General features: G+C 44.9%; 2 protein-coding genes across 2 annotated transcripts in view; one reads left to right on the top strand and one right to left on the bottom strand.

Annotated features, from left to right (window-relative positions):
* The window catches only part of IQCE (IQ motif containing E), a 48205-nt gene extending 47799 nt beyond the window's left edge, over nucleotides 1-406 (bottom strand). The window contains exon 1 of the mRNA XM_029911312.1: nucleotides 243-406. Within this exon, the coding sequence (XP_029767172.1) occupies nucleotides 243-284 (42 nt within the window). The 5' untranslated portion in view covers nucleotides 285-406. The remainder of the gene's footprint in view (nucleotides 1-242) is intronic.
* A 2910-nt stretch (nucleotides 407-3316) lies between these two features.
* Nucleotides 3317-17836, top strand: BRAT1 (BRCA1 associated ATM activator 1). The gene is made up of 14 exons (XM_026650740.2): nucleotides 3317-3357; nucleotides 4447-4591; nucleotides 5317-5471; nucleotides 9170-9317; nucleotides 10351-10723; nucleotides 10838-10957; nucleotides 11880-11971; nucleotides 12659-12777; nucleotides 13428-13614; nucleotides 14061-14134; nucleotides 14766-14868; nucleotides 15203-15301; nucleotides 16345-16523; nucleotides 16717-17836. Exons 2-14 carry the CDS (start codon nucleotides 4465-4467, stop codon nucleotides 17452-17454), a joined length of 2514 nt encoding a protein of 837 aa, XP_026506525.1. The 5' UTR covers nucleotides 3317-3357; nucleotides 4447-4464; the 3' UTR covers nucleotides 17455-17836.
* The last annotated feature ends 200 nt before the right edge of the window (nucleotides 17837-18036 follow it).

Below are 18036 nucleotides of genomic sequence, written 5' to 3'. Positions count from 1 at the left end.
ACTGCCCCCTCTCCCCATCTCCCCCGGTCCCACTGCCCCCTCTCCCCATCTCCCCGGGTCCCACTGCCCCCTCTCCCCATCTCCCCCGGTCCCACTGCCCCTCCTCCCCATCTCCCCCGGTCCAGGTCCCACTGACCCCCCCACATCTCCCCCGGTCCCGGTCCCACTGCCCCACCCATCTCCCCCGGTCCCGGTCCCTCTTCCAGCCGCTCCCATTCGATTCCCCCTGTCCCCGTGCTCACCAGCTCCCCCTCCGTGGCCGCCTCGCTGGTCGCTAGGGACATGGCGCGAGCGGCGCTCAGGGAGCGGCCGGATCACAGGAGCCGCTTCGGGGGAGCGGGCTCGGCAGGTGCATGTCACCAGGCGGGAGGGAGGACAGGGCGGCCTGAGGGCAGCGTCCGGCGGTCCCGGCCTGGATCGAGCCCCCTCCCCTCAGAACTTCCGGGTTTCCGAGTCCATGGCAACCAGCCGCAGCAGCCGCGCCAATACCCGGATGAATAGGGCACGGGACGCCCGGGCCAAGCGTCTCTGCACCCGGGGTTTGGGGAAGCGGCTTCGTCACGGGGCTGGGACAACCAAGTGTTTGCTCGGAGTTAGGAGACCACAGAGCAGGGGAGCAACGAGGTCCGCTGGGGAGCCAGCAGGCAGGGGCTGGGGAAGCCCTACTGATGGGGTTACCCAGGCGAGGGCCAGACACCCACAGAAGGGCCCCACGCACAGAGTCTGGCCTGGCACCCAACATGAGGGACCCTCCTCTGGGCCCTCCCCAATAGGGCCATGGTCAGACGCTGATCCCCATGGAGGGCTGGTTCTCAAGGCCCCCCGCAGCACCAGATGCTGGCGCTCAAGGCCATGTACAGATGGCACCTGTGGGTCTTCACACAGTCTGGCCAATGGCACAAAGTCTGGTCTTTTTCTTAAAGCCCCAGGTCCAGACGTCAAAGGATTAAATATGAATCTCAGTCAGCCCCCCACCAACTCCCTTTGTGGCCGTGGACAAATCAGTCAGCTGCTCTGTGCCTCCTTTCTCCATCTGTAAAAGGGAGTTACTACCTCACTCCTGTGTGTGTGAAACCTAGTTCATTAATGTATGTATGGTGCTTTCAGATCCTCTGATGGAAGTGAAAAGTATTATTGGTATCCTGGTTTCTATTATTCACCATTATATTTTTTTTTCTTTCAAGGGTCACATCTTGCTGCAATTGACACATAGACGACTGTGTCTACACTCCAAAATTCCCCAGTTACTACCTACCACCAGTTCTACCACTGGAAGAGCTAGTGCAGACTGCACTCTTGCAGCGTCCAATGTGTATTTTACCACCTTGTTGTCTAACCCTACGCAGAGAAGTTCCAAATGCCTTGTGGTAAAAAAAAGCCAGCACTGTTACTTATTTATGTCAGTGCTCTTATAGTTGATACCAATAGTGGAACTGAACTAGTAGTAGCAACAGTGGGAAAATGTTGGGGGAAAGGGTTATTGTAGGCATATGTATCTTTAATTTGCCAAGGCCCAAGCACAGGGCCTGTTGTGGGACAGTGGCAATGACAAGGGACACAAGAAAGCTAGCCTCGCTGCATTTACATTACACTTCTATAACTGGTTTCCAGATTCCACATTTCTAGTGTTGATAATTTACACCTCAAGCTTGCGTGGGGATAGTATTCTCTCTCATCATGAGGGATAGCTGAGAGGCATGATCCCACACAACGCACTCAGGATGGGGCTCTATCTCATTTATTAAAGTAAGAATAATACAATGAAAACCAGCAAACCCTAAACCCAATAAAAAGAGCATTAACACTTACCTGATGTCATTAAAAATCATATTGGGATGAAAAACACCAAAGGGGCTTTGTAGGTATTTATGTGGCGCAATAGTGCCATCAAGTGGTCCTTCAGCAAGCAGAAATCGCCAGAGGTTCTCAGGGTCTTGCTTTCAGAAAGTGACAGACTTCTGAATTCAAATCAAGTGGGAACTGTTCTTCCAGCTCACCTCTCACAGAGTCAGCCTTACCATTTTGACAGGCCTGTAGTTTTCCATTCCCCAAATATAACTGCCTCCTGACCACCAGGGCCAGCCTGATGATTTGGGGAGATGGGATTAAAGAGGTGATTCTTTGAGATACACCCCAAATGTAACTGATTTCTCCTCCATAAAGAATTGTACAGTATATGATCTTTAGGTCCCCTCTACCTCTCAAGCCTCCTGCTGTATAAGTGGAGCTTAACTGTTTGTGAAGAACCCTGTGCATAGCTGCCAACAAATAGGCCTAGGCTACACACATTTTTTTAATAGATGTAACTATTTCAGTTAGAAGTGTGATAGTCTAACAATATAGCTAAATGGATACAATCCCTCGTGTGGACACAGTTATATCAGTATAAGCTGCCTCACACCAGTATAGTTTATACCCTTATGGGATATTCCTACAGTCCTCACTGGGGTTCATCTTGACTAGGAACATCAGGGGAAAAACTTGCCTTGTCTCCTCTAGGATTTTACCTTGCGATAGCTAACTGGAGATGTAAAAGCAACAAAGAGTCCTGGGGCACCTTATAGACCAGGGGTCGGCAACCTTTCAGAAGTGGTGTGCCGAGTCTTCATTTAGTCCCTCTAATTTAAGGTTTCGCGTGCCAGTAATACATTTTAACGTTTTTAGAAGGTGTCTTTCTATAAGTCTATAATATATCACTAAACTATTGTTGTATATAAAGTAAACAAGGTTTTAAAAATGTTTAAGAAGCTTCATTTAAAATTAAATTAAAATGCAGAGCCCCCTGGACTGGTGGTCAGGACCCGGGCAGTGTGAGTGCTACTGAAAGTCGGCTTGCGTGCCACCTTCGGCACACGTGCCATAGGTTGCCTACCCCTGTTATAGACTAACAGACGTATTGGAGCATAAGCTTTCGTCAGACGCATGGAGATAGCTCTTCCAATACAAATTCCCCCATCCCCCCTTTTATTCAGTGAAGCCAAAGATAAAGTGGCAGCGTACAGGCACTCTGACATTGATTTAAACCTGACAGAGCGCCACAGCTTGCTGCTACTGATGAAAATGGCTATGCTCACTCTCAAACCAGGAAAGCGTGTCCACACAGGGGTCTGCGTCTGCACCACTTTAGTTAATACCAGTGCGCGTTTGTGCGCAGAATTTAAATGCCCGTCCCCCACTGTCGGTGTAACTTTACCCCGAGAAACTCCCCCGCCCCGCCCCGCCCCGCCCCGCCCCGCCCCTCTAGTCCCGTAGCTCCGCCCCTTGGCTATTCCGCTTCTGCGCCGTTTTACGACAGTAGGTGGGAGGCGCGGTTTGCGGCTGGTCTGAAAGGGAGAAGCCGGCGCTGTCTGTGGTGAGGTGGGTGTCAGCCCTGTTCCCCTGCTCGGGGCTTCCGGGAGGAGACCTGACCTCCCCCGCGAACAGAGAGCCCGGCGCCGCAGGGGGAGGTCGGCTGGAGCGGGGCCCGCGCTGAGTCGGCGGGGTGGTGCTGGCCGCCCGCAGATGTGGCGGGAGCCCGGGGCGGCAGGCTTTCCTCTCCCCCCGTGCCTGGAGCCAGAGCGCGGACAGCGGGGCTCCAGCGAGCCTGCGGATCAGCTGTGGGTGGATGGCTCAGCTCGCTCGCTGAGAGCGTCTGTGGGCCAGGTCCTCAGGGGTATTTATTGGGGATCCCTTTGAGCAGGGGTTCTCAAACTGGGGGTCACGAGGTTGTTATATGGGGGGTCGTGAGCTGTCAACCTCCACCCCAAACCCCGCTTGCCTCCAGCATTTATAATGGTGTTAAATATAAAAACATGTGTGTTTAATTTAGTGGTGGGAGGGTCGCACTCAGAGGCTTGCTGTATGAAAGGGGTCGCCAGTAAAAAAGTTTGAGACCCACTGCCTTTGAGGATTTGGTCTTATATCTTTACATCATTCTGGCTCCTGAAATAGTGGGAGTTAAATAGAAAGCATGATTTAATGTTTGTAAAGCACTTTGAGGCTAAAAGCAGCAGAATAAATGCTGCTTATTACCAGTTTCAGTTGCAGGCTTTCAGATGTAAAGCACTGTGTCTCTTAAGGCTTGTCTACACTACCACGCAGGGTCGATCTAAGATACGCAACTTCAGCTACGTGACTAGTGTAGCTGAAGTCGACATACTTAGATCAACTTGTCGCGGTGCCTTCACTGCGGTAAGTCGACAGCTGACGCTCCCCCGTCGACTCTGCTTGTGCTTCTCGTTCCGGTGGAGTACCGGAGTCGATGGGAAAGTGCGCAGCAGTCAATTTATTGCATCAGTCGACCCCCGCTGGATCAATCGCTGCCCACCGATCCGGTGGGTAGTGTAGACAAGTCCTTAGATTTCACAGCAAAGTGTGTCTACCTTGTACCTCCCTACTTGACTTTCAATGTTACCTTGTTATGGAGATGCACTTTCACTGAGTTTGTTTCTCACATTCTTTTACCAGAAGAAAACCAGATGCACTATGGACAGGGAATGTTCTCAGCTCCTGCCTTCTGTTTGTGCAGTTCTAGCAGACTCAAGGCAACTTGTTGCAGATGACACCTTTCTAGAGAAATTTCTGGACTGGTTTAAGTCTCTGACTGAAACAGGTAATTCTGGCTCTCTGGATTTGACCTATGCCTCTTGGCAGCCAGAGGGATCATCACAGATGTGTTTAAGGAGAATTAATATTGTACATACCACTTGGTTGTACCTATAGGTTTTTAATAAAATGGTAGGTTGTCTGAGGGTGATAGAAGCTTCCCTCAGTTTGGAGGGTGCTGTCTGGACACTTTCATACTGTAACAAGAACACAGAAAAGCTTTACAAGTGAAGTTTTGTTTCACTCCTTGTAAGTGGTGGAGATTCTCAATCTAATAAAATATTAATTAAGGTCTGTAAAAGGGCTGGTGCTTTAAACGCTTCTGAATCCTTGTCCAACTGACAACTTAGGCCTGGTCCACACTAACCCCCCACTTCAAACTAAGGTACGCAAATTCAGCTACATTAATAACGTAGCTGAATTTGAAGTACCTTAGTTCGAACTTACCGCGGGTCCAGACGCGGCAGGCAGGCAGGCTCCCCCGTCGATGCCCCGTACTCCTCGCGCCGAGCTGGAGTACCGGCGCCGACGGCGAGCACTTCCGGGATCGATCCCAGAAGATCGATTGCTTACGGCCGGACCAGGAAGTAAGTGTAGACCTGCCCTAAGTGGGTACACTTTACTCTTGTTGGTTTTTAGGTGAACCTGCTAGAACTGTAATACAAAATAAAGAGATGTCCTAGAAATGATAGTCAATTGTTGCTCCACCTTCCATGGATATTTCTTCCCCAGAATCTAGCCTGCTGCTGTTACAGGAGAATCCATGCTTGACAGAGCTCATCACATGCGTGCTGAAACTGAAGGATCCAAGTTCTAGCACTCTTTCCTTTATTCTGAGATTAACAGGGATATTCGCAGCCTCCGAAAGCTGCTTCCAGTATTTACAGGTAAGTTAAGGCTTAAGCGACTAATTACAGAAGCACTTCCACTACTCAGCTTTTGTCGACCTCACCTTAATAAAATACAACCATAGTTATGTAGGGTTATTTTCTAGTAAGAACATTCCAATCCTGAAGTCATTCAAGCATTGAGTCCTGTTGGTAGATTCACTCTATGGGATTGTCAGAGCAGACAAAAGGCAGTAAAAGCTGCTACTTGCTCATCCTGGCATGCAACAGGGTATGTATGCAGAACATAGCTGTCAGATGCTTGGGAGAGGGAAAGAGAAATGACATGTCTCAGCCCCAAAACTCAATATAGAATGACCGCTTGTATGACTGTCTCACGTTTGTTGATCTCTTTGAGGCATGTGACAATAAGTAAACTGTTTTCAAAGAGTTGTGTGTGCATGCTCCTATGCAGGTACTATCTTCAGTGGGTTTTAACTTTGCATTTCCTGAATTCTGGTTATATACCATCATTCAAAATTAATCAGTTAATTTACATGGCTTCGTGTCAGAACTCTGCTTTACAATGTGCTACCAAAACACATTTTATAAAAATCACACATGACCTTTTAGCACAAAGTATTGCATCCCCTGTGAGCTCACTATTTTGGACCTCAGGATGATGGATAAAAATGAATTAATTACTCACTGAAAGTTGGTGGTTACCTACAGACCAGTGATCATGACTTACTTATAGTCAACATAAGCAAACATAAGACAGCACCAACCAGTAATATATTTATGGGCTGCTTCAAAAGAGCTAATTTCCAAGGCTGAGAAAAATTGAGCAAAATTGACTGGGAGGAAAACGTAGACAGAAAAATGTGAATGAAAATTGGGAATTCTTTTTAAGAAGAGTTTAAGATGGCCAGAAAATCATGATTCCTCATTCAAGAAAGAGGACAACTTTGGCTAAAAGCCCATACTGCTTCAGTGGTGAAATAAAGGCAGCAATTAGAAATAAAAAGGCAATATATTAAAAAAAGGGGAAATAGTAATCAATATAAATTAAAAGTTACGAAGTGTAGTAAATTGATAAGAGAAGCTAAAGACTTTAGAGGAAACTTAATGGCTGGCAGGGCTAAGAACAATAAGTATATTAGGAACAAAAGACATCCGAGCAATGATATAGGCCCATTTCTAGATGAGATGTTAACATTTGTAATAACGCACAAAAGACAGAAGTGTTCAATAAATATTTCTGTTCTGTATTTGGAAAGAAGCAGCATTATGTACTTGTATCATATGAAGATGAAGTACTTTCCAGTTCATTAGCAACTGAGGAGGATATTAGACAACATCTACGAGGCATACACATTTTTAAATCTGCAGGTCTACATAACTTGCCTGTAGAGTCCTAAAAGCGTTGGCTGAGCAGATCTGTGACATGCTGGTATTGATTTTCATAAATCTTGGAATAGTGGGAAAATCCAAAAGACTGGAAGAGTGCTAATGTTATCCTAATATTAAAAAGGCAAGTGGGATGACTTGAGTAGCGATAGGCTAGTTAAGCTGACATGAATTCCAGGCAAAATAATGGAAAAGCTAATAATGGAATTCAGTTGATAAAAATCAAAAGTTAGGAATATAACTAGTGTAAGTCAACCTGGTTTTATGGAAAACAGGTCTTGTTAAATCTGATTTAATTCTTTTGCAATTAAAAGTGTAGTTGATAAGGTAACTCTGTAGATGTAATATACTTAGACTTTAAGGTATTTGACTTCTACCACATGACATTGTTTACAAAATTAGCACTATACCATATAAAAGGAGCACACTAAATGGATTTACTGGCTAACTGACAGATCTCAAAAAGTAGTTTTCAATGGGGCATCATCACATGGGAGTGTTTCTAGTAGGGTTCCATAGGGATCTGTACTAGATCTGATACTGTTCAATGCATTCAGTGATCTGGAAGTAAATATAAAAAATTACTGGTCAAACTTACAGGTGACAAAGATAGGTGGAGTGGTAAATAACAGTGAGGACAGGGCAGTCATACAGAGTGATCTGGATCACTAGGTAACCTGGCCCATTCAAACAAAATGGGTTTTAATACAGTCAAATGCAAAGTTATACATCTAGGGACAAGGAATGCAAGCCATATCTACAGAATGGGGGGGCTGTATCTTGGAAAGCAGTGACTCTGAAAAGGATTTAGAGCTCAAAGGATAAGCAACTGAACATGAGCTCCCAGTGTGATGCTATGGCAAAAGGATGAATGTGATCCATGGCTGTACAAATAAGGGAGTAGGGAGGTGATTTTACCCCTCTGTACAGTCTTTAGTGAGACCAATACTAGAATACTACATCCAGTCCTGGTGTCCAGATTTAAAAAAAAAAAAAAGTGGTTTAAAAATTAAAGGGCATAGAAGAGAACTGCAAGAATTATTCAAAGGACAGGAGAAAATGCTTTACAGTTAGAGACTGAAAGAGTTGAATCTGTTTAGCTTATCAAAAAGATAACTGAGGGTGACTTGATTACATTATTTAAGTGCCGTCATGGGAAGAAAGCACTGTGTACTAAAGGCCTCTTTAATCTAGCAGACAAATGCATAACAAGAACCAATGGCTGGAAACAGAAGTCAGACAGATTAAATTAGAAATTAGGCATAAATTTAACAGTGAGTGTGATTAACCACTGGAACAAACTACAAAGTAGGGGAAGTAATGAATTCTCAATCTCTTGATGTCTTCAGATCAAAACTGAGTGCCTTTCTGGAAGATATGCTTTAGCCAGATGCAAGTTATTCGGCTTAATACAGGGGTAACTGGGTGAAATTTAGTGCTCTGTGATATACAAGAGGTCAGACTAACCAGGCTCCAGGATGCTTTTCTCAAACCGGGTGCATTGTGGAAGGAGGAAAATAAACCCCGTAAAGCCATGGTATACACCAGTATCTCTCATTCAATCTACACTAAATTAACAGTGATCTAAACACATTTTGGGCAGTGGTTTAATTTGTGAAAACTTTCTTAGAGTATACATGCTTCAGACAAAGCAGCTAGTACATGCCAAATATTAATACAGTAAGACAGACTTAAACCCACTAAACCATGGGAATTCTGACTTAATGGAGTCACCACTTTCTTGTCTCTGCCATATGATGTGCTTCGAATAATAGCACACAATAATAATAATTTATGTAGTGTTTTTCATCTTTAAAGTGCCTTGTAATGTGTGACCTTCTAACAGCATCCTACAGCAGTGGCTGGATAATAGTAGCTCCCCAGAAAGATCCTTTTAATTTAAATTGCAATAATGGAACATAGTTTTTCCTGTGGGTAGGATAGGGTGGGGACCCAGCAGTCTCAGTGTGCCTCAAATATGAGGGAAATATGTTTTTAAAATCCCCTTGTTTTGTATGGTGGTATCTGAATTTAGAGTATGCTCTAAAGTCAGATAGAGGCCTACAGGGAAGAGAACACCTGGCTAGGAAACAACCTCATGGGGCGGTCATAGCCTTAGAATTTTTCCTAAAGTTCTAAGAATCTCATTCAAATGGTTAACATTTTGCTCACTCCTGGTTAAGCATGTGACAAGTGTTTTTCCTAGATATGCATAGCACTTTTATTAAATGTTTTAATTAGGTAGGGTTTCACTGAGGTAATTATCATCAAATTGATATACACAGCTAACCTACAAGCCCCCAAAACTGCTTGCTGCATAGTTTACTTGTTCTCTCCTCTTGACTCAGCAGAGGGAGCTGTTGATCAGTCTCTTTGGAGCGGTGGGGCCTCTCAGCAGTGCTCTGTGGGAAGAGGCATCTGTGCGAAGCGGCTGGGTCCAGGGTGTGCACAGCATGGTGCAGCACCAGAGCGCCCTCCATTTTTTGTGCAGCTGTGGTGAGCACTGTTTCTTGCCAGTATTCTTTAACTTCTTAAATCCTTACTGTGCCTTGGCTATTGTAATCTGTCACTTAAGTGTTAAATGAGCAGAATCGTCGTAGGATATGATGTTTAGATGTCATTATTTTACTTTGAGAAAAATAAAATGAGGAAACAATGACAGAAGGGACTTAAGCTGTTGTAAAAGTTAATTGTATTGCTTTATTTTTGTTACACGTACATATGTATTAAGGTTCCTCAATATAAAAAAAAATAGCCTCCATGTTGGAGGGAGAAACACACACTTACCCAATAGGCAAAGTAAAAACAGTGCATTAGAAAGCCACCAAAATTCTTATTTGCGGTCTATTAGAAATGTTCAGGATTATTGTACTCTAGGGAAATTAACCCAAGTTTCGTTCCCACGCACTTTTAATTGGGCTTGTAGATTTTACTCAATGTGAGCAGTCCTATTTGTGTTTTATATTCAAGTAATCCACTAGTCTTAATAATTAATGGCTGATAACTTAACTAGGTATCTAATAAAGACTTAACATATTCAGAACATCTTAACTCAGATCAATTTATCAGTCTAAACTAAAACTAACAGCCTCCTCCAGCTGTCAGCTCCTACACCCTGAAGATTCTATTCATTCTCTTTAAACCACAGTAACACATCCTGAATGACATAAGTTTGGCTGGCATAAGTGGTAGTGTGCACTGCACTATGTTGGCGGGAGAGCATAAGCTGCCTATCACAGCCCCTATAATCTTACAGTTGGAAAAATAGAAATTTTACAATGCCAGCCATTGTCATTTTTATTTCCTTTTTTCCCCCTTATGGTCAATGATGGATAGACTGACTTTTCTCAGTCTGTTCATGTGTAACATTAAGTTTTTGTTTTCATTTTAACTTTACATTTTAATTTGTGTGAGTTACTCAGAAGTAGGATGACACATGATCGGATTGCAATGAAGTCTCCAAGTTGCAACAAAACTCTTGTTTCTTTGAGTGTCATGGCTTTGTTGTTGTTTTTTCCCTTTGACATAGGAGCCATAGATGTGATCTTCACTCTGCAGGGAGACCCCAGCCTGTTTGTGGCTTCAGCTGCCAATCAGCTTTTAGTGCACATGCTCACCTTCTCTCTACAGTCATTCCAGACTAAACCTGTAAATATAAAGGACTGTGATTGGCCAATATGTGCTCAAAAGCTTATAGTGCACATTGAAGAGTCCCTTAAATCCAACTCTGCCTCTCGTATCAAGCAATCCTTGAAGCTGCTAACTAGTGTGTTTGGATGCTGTCATGATCTGTGGACTGAAGTACTTTGGTCACGGCTATCAGAGCCAATTGTATATCTCTTGGAGGAGGAGCCAGTCCATGCCGGGCACTCACTGGTGGACCTTTTCCTTAGCATGGCAAGGTAAAGACCTCTTTGGAACTTGGATTCATGCAGTACGGTCCAAAATACTACAAGAAATGTGGTTGTCTTTTCCAAGGTGTTCCCCAAAAATATGTTAACACTTCTTTCTTTCAGGTCTCCTGTGTTTAGCTGCCCTGAATGTAGCCTGTGGACATCAGTAACGTGTGCTCTGGAGCACTTAAACCCAGCGCAAGTTGGTCGTTTGGCAGTGGGAGTACTGAAGCTTCAGGAATGGTATGAATTGTTGGTATCAAACTTTAAAAAGCTTTCTTACGTTCTTGGAATATTATTCTGCAAATCTTTTAATAAGTTGGTCAAGTCCCTTTCTGATTGTCAGTGTTCTTCTATATGAGGAGGGAAACTTCGTGGTGCAACTCACTGCCAATGGTACAGAAAGTGTGTCCAGGAGCTGCACATGCTGATGGTTTGACAGTCCAGTTCCAAACACGAGGAACTGTTTGAGGAGAAGCAAATGCCCTGTACGTGCTCTCAAATCCCACCTACAGTCAGCCAGCCTCTAGGGTCGGAATGACAAACTTTGTTTTTGCTCTCTAGCGCCAAAGTTAACATTCAGAGTAGGCATTATCTTGAGTGTAAGTCAAACACGACTTCCCTCTATTTCCTTCCCCTTCACATATGCTGTCTAATAGAAGTACCCTCTCTGCTTGCCAGCAGAAATCACCATCGTTGCTCTAGGGACTTCTAGCTAAACCAGAAATGTGAGGAGCAATTAATTTAATTTATTGTAAATAGGAGAGAATTATTGGGTGCACGTGATCCAGTGTTGCAGGTTAAGTAATGCTTACACTCTGAGTATATGACATTGTTTAGATGGGAAGAAGGTCACCCGGGATTCCGCCCCTTTACAGTCCCCTTCTCTTGGAAAACTTCACACCAAAACCGGTCAGCTCTACTGCAGTGACATTGCTTGAAAACCACAAAGACCTTTCTCCTTCCTCTCCTGGCTTAGCGCAGGAAGCTTGGGACAGAGCTTGGCACACATGGCAACGTGTTACTCTCCCACCAGTACCAGCCTGATTTAAGGCTGAAAGAATCTACTCTTGTGAATTGTTATGAATTTACTAATCAGAATTTGGGGGCAGACACTCAGGGAGAACGAAGTGTTGTCTGTTCACTGCTACTTCTTCCTTTGAAGCCCACAGGCAGTAAAGATCCAAGCTCTGAGTGTTCTGCTTCAACCAATGGACTGTGTTCTGAAAGCAGCCTCCCAACCCTTGGAATATCCAGGTATAATAGTTATAGACAAGTGAAGGATAAACAACCAATCTGCCTATAAAGGACAAGACTGTATCCAGAAGGAATGGGGGTATGAGTTGTATCTTTAATGAGTGGGGGGAAGCGAACAATTGAAGTAACAACTGTTGTGTAAGCGTGAGACTAAAGTCAAGAAGCAGTGTTTGTGATATAGCTGCCAGAGTATACAGCAGGGTTCGGCAACATTTGGCCCGCGGCCTGCCAGGGTAAGCCCCCTGGTGGGCCGGGCCAGTTTGTTTACTTGCTGCGTCTGCAGGTTTGGCCGATCGCGTCTCCCATTGGCCGCGATTCGCCGCTCCAGGCCAATGGGGGCTGCGGGAAGCGGTGCGAGATGAGGGATGTGCTGGCTGCTGCTTCCCGCAGCCCCCATTGGCCTGGAGCGGCGAACCGCGGCCAGTGGGAGCTGCGGTCGGCCGCACCTGCAGACGCGGCAAGTAAACAAATCGGGCCGGCCCGCTAAGGGGCTTACCCTGGCAAGCCGCGTGCCAAACATTGCTGATCCCTGGTATACAGTATCCTGCTGAGGACAGAGTCTTATTCTTCAGTGAAGGATGGCACTAAATCCATTCCTTCCTTTACTTAAAACTCTGTTGCCGTCTCTATTTCAAACCCATTGCTGTCCTCTACTAACCTCAGTTCTCTCCTCCTTTCCATCTCCAGGTTTGCTGAATAGGTCTGTGAATGATTCTGCTACTGTTGAAACTCTTCTGTCCTGCAGATCCTCTTGTGCTAGCCTCCTGTGTCAGACGTTGGCTCATCTGGAGGAGCTGCAGTACCTGGTAGTGGTCTGGGGAAGGAATGGGTTACTTGAAAGATTTCATTAAGATAGGCCCTATTGTGAAAATCTGCAACCAAACAGAACACGGAGAAAGGTTGGCAGTGGGGACTTTCCATTGGGGACACATCTAGTTAAAGAAGAAATCTACTACCCTCTTCTCCCATCTTGCTTCTACCTCACTCGCAGAACAGGCATAGTTAAGCTTTAAAAGAAGGCTGCACTTAGCTTATGCATCACAACCATAACAGTGGATTTGAGGCTACTGTCCACCACATGTCAGTGATGGCAGAGAGATGATCATCTTTCCTCCTTCACCCACCCATACCAAGTTTGCCATCTAGCACTGCAAAAGTTTCTATTCATAAGTTTCCTTTCAGATTCTGATGTCTCATCTATTGTAAACCCTGTTAAATTGCTTTCTCTAGTACTAATAGTAACCCTCCCTCATTTGTGCAATAGCTTTTTGGGGTGTGGGAGGGAACCTGTTCATAACTATCAGACTTGTGATACCACAGGGATGATGCCACATTAGAACGAAACAGGTTTCTGCCCATCCTCTCCAACTTCTCTTGTAATATAAAAATACATACACTACATATACAAACACATGCATGAGGTATTTGCTAGAAACGTATCTGCTTTCTCTCTCAGACCTGCTTGCCAGTGGATTTGCCCCATATACCTTTGCTACAGTCTGTAGTGACAATATTGCAATTCTGTATTGGCCTTGCGACTCCAGCATCCTATCTGGGAAACGAGATCAGTAGAATCCTGATTGGTTGCTTCAGAGTTCAGCGGTCAGCACTTGACATCCTGGGAGCGCTCTCTCACTCGGAAAGTGAGTGTTTTCCACGTTTTATGCTTCAGTGTATTTACTTATTTCTGGAACTTGTAGCCATTCTGGATCTGTAGCAGTGCAAAGTGTCCTGTACCCACTTCCTCTCTCAGCCTCTGGGTCTGGGTCCACCATTTTGAGGTATAAGAACAATCCGGTTCCCAAGTTTGTTCAGTTCTGGGCTTCTCAGCCCATACATCAACTTCACCAATGAATCTTCATTACTGTTGGTAAGTTAGAGCAATTAGTGATGAAAGCAGTTTTTATAGTAGGCCATTTCTCTTCTCCGCTGCTTTCCGACATAATGTATTTTGCTGTTTAGTGGAATTACACTTGCTTTCCTCCCCTACAAATAGTTCTATAATAAATATTGGTATTTAAAGAGTTGATTCGTCTTTTTTTTTTCTGATTAGTATTGATCGTTGGCTATCACTTTTCCTGTGTTTCAGGCCACAGTGTATTCATGGGAAGTGTATTTGACATCCTCCTTGCATACCTGAAGAGTCCAGATACCAGTCCTACTGTAAGTACAGAAAACAAACCACAGAAGTGATAGTTTACTAAAACAGTATTTCTAGTGTCATTAGGATGTGGTTCTGAGAAACTATTTGACACCACAAACAACTGTACTGGAACATCTTAAGAGGCCCCTATCTCAGCTCTGAGTGACAGAGGAAGTGGCTCAAGAAATGTGATTAAGCCATTATACAACTGACTGTGTTCAATATCCTTGAAAGGAAACAGGAGTTATTGTACCCAAGAGTAGTGTGTCACCACACTTCCCTCAATCTTGGGGTTTCTAGTACTTGGTCCTGGGTTTGCCAGTGTTTTTGGTATTACATTATTGCATTGCTGAGATTTCCTGCTGGTCGAGACTCTGGAAAATTAGAAGCTGCTATTAAGAGTAGCCACGTTCCAGGAGCCTGCTAGGAAAACAAGCAGGCACCATTGGATTCTAGGCCATGTTTACCAGCAACCTAGTTCTTGATGATAAAGGTTGCTGGGTTGTTATCCCTAGCAGTTTGGCTGCAATTGAGAAGACTAAGCAAATGTTATCCAGTGTAATTGCAAAAAAAAAAAAGCCTCCTTGTGAAGTGAATATTAGAAAGGCAGCCTCCCTCGGATTGCTGTAGCCCTGCTTTGTCGTGTTCTAGGTTCTGAAGAAGTCATTTCAAGCAACACTCAAATGGCTGGTGAGTTTGTCAGAGGCACCCAGCTCCAAGGATCACTGGCAACAGACTGAGCAGTTTCTCCGAAGTAAGGAAACTGGTGGGGGTAAAGTCAAACTAATGGCATAAAGCATTCCAGAAGTAATGGGCAAATAGTTCCAACAGAGAAGTAGCTCGTATAGAACTGCTATTCTGCCTGTCTTTCACAATCCCTATATTAGGTGCACCTATACTTACATATAACACAACTGTTGGAGCAGTGTCCAATAAGATGTGCTAGGGATCTCTGAAGGAAGTATGCAACAGCAGTAAAAGATGTTGCATATGATGATTTAAAGGATGCTAATGTTTAACAAAAAAAAATTGCTACTACTGACTTGTTCCCTTCCTGTTGATCTAAACCTATTGCTTGCCACGTGCAGATCTGTTTCTGGTGCTGCAGAAACGTTTGTGCAGCCCTTACTGGGAAGTACGGGACTCTGCCCTGGAATTTCTCACCCTCCTGGTTAAGCATCTGAGAGGTAAGTGCAGAGAAAGTAACATTTTAGATTTGAGGCTTATCACCACATCCAAGCATTTAATACCCAAAAAACCTTAGCCTGCCAAACTCACCTACTTGCAAAAACAAACCCATCGCACTCAACACTTTTGAGTGGCCTAAGCCATGAGAAACCCTGACAAGTCATCCAGTAGGTTTATCCTACTTTCCCACTGTGGTCCAAGTGCTGAGTCCTCCTGAAGTTCCAGACAGAGCAGTTTTAAGGAATCTGACTAGGAGGCAGTGAAACAATGAGGTATGTAGGGAGGCAGTTCATATCTGTTAAAGGCAAATAATAATGTCCCCCTCCTCCACCAGTGTCTCGAAGTGGAATGGATAAGGTTTCACTGAGCTGGCAGTGGGGCAGGATTTGGGGGGCTTGCACAAGGGGGTTTCTGCCCACTGCAGATTCACCCTCCATTCCCCCCCTTACACGGCAGAGGCCCAGCTCTGAGGCTAGGATAGTTAACCCCACAGTAGCTGAGTTCCTGTTGGATGGCAGAGAGGAGAGAATTTTCTTTTCCCTACTTCTGTCCCCAAAGTGGAACTCTCCAGTGCACAACCCAGCCGCTTGTCCTAGCACACAGCCTCTGGCTTTGGGCCTTGAGCAGCTCACACCTGCTTCATGGGACCTGCAGACCCCTCACTGGCACTGTCAGTTATTCAGCGTGTGTTGGGTAGGTTCTTTAAAACCATCAGGGCTAGACATTCATTTTTAAATAAAAGCCTAAATTCAGCAAGCTGAGAGTAAATACCCACTTTCCAGGGAGAGGTTCATTTGCATGCACACCAATGGCAAGTAGATTTTCTGAGCTCTAACAACTGGGGGGGTTGGGGTTTGACTGGAATTCAACAAGCCTGTGGTAGTGCATCTGTGCTCTTACCGGCAGTTGTCTGGTCTCCATAGCAGCTCAACTCATTCTGCAGGCAGCAGACATCCTGGTAAGACGAGGGGCTGTTTGCATTGGAAACAGTTTGGCTGGATAGAGGAATAAAGCCTTTCTTTGGACTGCTGTATATTTACAGAGAAGGAGGGGTTCAGGCAAGTTCTCTTCTCTTCGGAGGTGCCCAAGCTCACAGAGGATCTTCTTGAGGACCCAGAGAGTTACGTGAGAGCAAGTGCTGTGACAGCCATGGGACAGCTGTCCTTCCTCACCCACCTCATCTCAAAGAAGCCTGGCGTAGAAAATGGAAATGTCAAAGAGGTAAGGGAGGGGGAAGATAACCCTTGTTTAACCCACAGCAGAATCTAGTAGAACTTCCCATGAGCAAATAGGAGATTTTGCAGCCATTAACTAAGATGCTGAAGCACTAGAGAGAAACTGAAGTGTTTTGAATTCTTTAGCCAAGAGTTTCCATTTCTTTAAACATATTCCCTCCTTGTTTTCTTATTCTTAGAAAAGCATTGTAGCACAACTTAAAGAAATCTTATCAACAGACTCAGAAGGCTTCCCTAGAAGAGCTGTGATCAGTGTCTTCATTGACTGGCTGAGAGAAGGCCACCCAGATGTACTGAAAGACACTGAGCAGTTTGTCTCCAGCGTGCTCCAAGCTGTGAGCAGCGACTTAGACTGGGAAGTTAAAGCTGGTGGTTTGGAACTGGCTGAAGTTTTCTCTGCCCAGATACTTGGACGGCTTGGCCTTGCTGCATGCCCATATGCTGCTGTCTTATCCTCTGCCACCCGCTCCACTCATCTGAGTGAGTCTCTGCAGATATTCTGCCAGGTGAAACTGTTTGAGTTCCTGTTTGGTGCTTTGTGTGACTGCGACAGGCCAGTGGCTCAGAAAGCCTGCGATATCCTCATTGCCTTGAAAGCTGAGCTCTGTGATGAGAGCAGCCTGAAGGAAGGAACGAGTGCAGGCTTGTCTACAGAAGCGCGTGGTATTGCTTGGTTAGAAGAGACTCTGAGGAGATGGAGTTCCTGTGCCAAGCCCTGTCCCAGAGGTGATGCTGATGAGGCTGGATCCCAAGACCCAAACGGTGTGCTGCTGGTTTTGAGAACAGTGGACTTAGAAGGGCTGCACAGGTCTCTGAACAGAAGTAGTGACCACATTGAGAAGAGCCCTCAATCCCTCTTGCAGGACATCCTGGCCACTGTGGGGACCTTGGAGGAGAATGAAACTGACTGCTATTAAAGTCAGGGGCAGGTTCTTGCTCAGAGAGGAAGCCATTCCAAACAGGTATCTGGCTGCAGGAGAAGTTATTTGCTACCCAAGAGTAGAAACCAGGCCTTGCAAAAGGGGAAACTGTTAAAGAAAGTCCCAAGAGGAGGACTCTGTCTTGGACTGGTCTGAACAGTGAGGATGACAACTTGGCTGGCTGTCAAACAGGTTAGACAGTTGTTAGTGGCATGTTGTCCTTGCTAGCTGTGGCCCAGAATGCAAGGAATTTAAATGAGAGAGTATTTAAGAGGTGCAGCCAGGGAACTATAATACAATGTATTTTAACAAGTGATTGTTAAACACAGGGTTTGTATGAATTCAGACTCTGTAGTCACTGCCCAACCCAAAGTTTTTTTTTTTTTTAAAAAAAGTCCAAAACATCTGTTTCATTTTAATATACCCTCATGTAAAGCCATAGAGAATTACCAAAAAAAAAATTTTTTTAAAACTGATTTAGAGTGCTGGTGTAAACAAGGTAAAGAAATCTATAAACCCTTTTTTATAGCCTGGTTGGTTAAACTTGCTGAAAGCTGATTCAAGTAGACTGGTTTTAAA

This window comes from Terrapene carolina, unplaced genomic scaffold (assembly GCF_002925995.2).
Source record: "Terrapene carolina triunguis isolate 2854851 unplaced genomic scaffold, T_m_triunguis-2.0 Scaffold93, whole genome shotgun sequence".
Taxonomy (NCBI): domain Eukaryota; kingdom Metazoa; phylum Chordata; order Testudines; family Emydidae; genus Terrapene; species Terrapene triunguis.
This window is presented reverse-complemented; position numbering and strand designations above follow the sequence as displayed.

Coding starts and splice junctions, on each gene's coding strand:
- BRAT1 (XM_026650740.2), top strand. CDS start 4,465: ATGGACAGGGAATGTTCTCAGCTCCTGCCTTCTGTTTGTGCAGTTCTA. Junction 10,958..11,879: donor GTACTGAAGCTTCAGGAATG/GTATGAATTGTT, acceptor CTTCCTTTGAAG/CCCACAGGCAGTAAAGATCC. Junction 11,972..12,658: donor CCAACCCTTGGAATATCCAG/GTATAATAGTTA, acceptor TTCCATCTCCAG/GTTTGCTGAATAGGTCTGTG.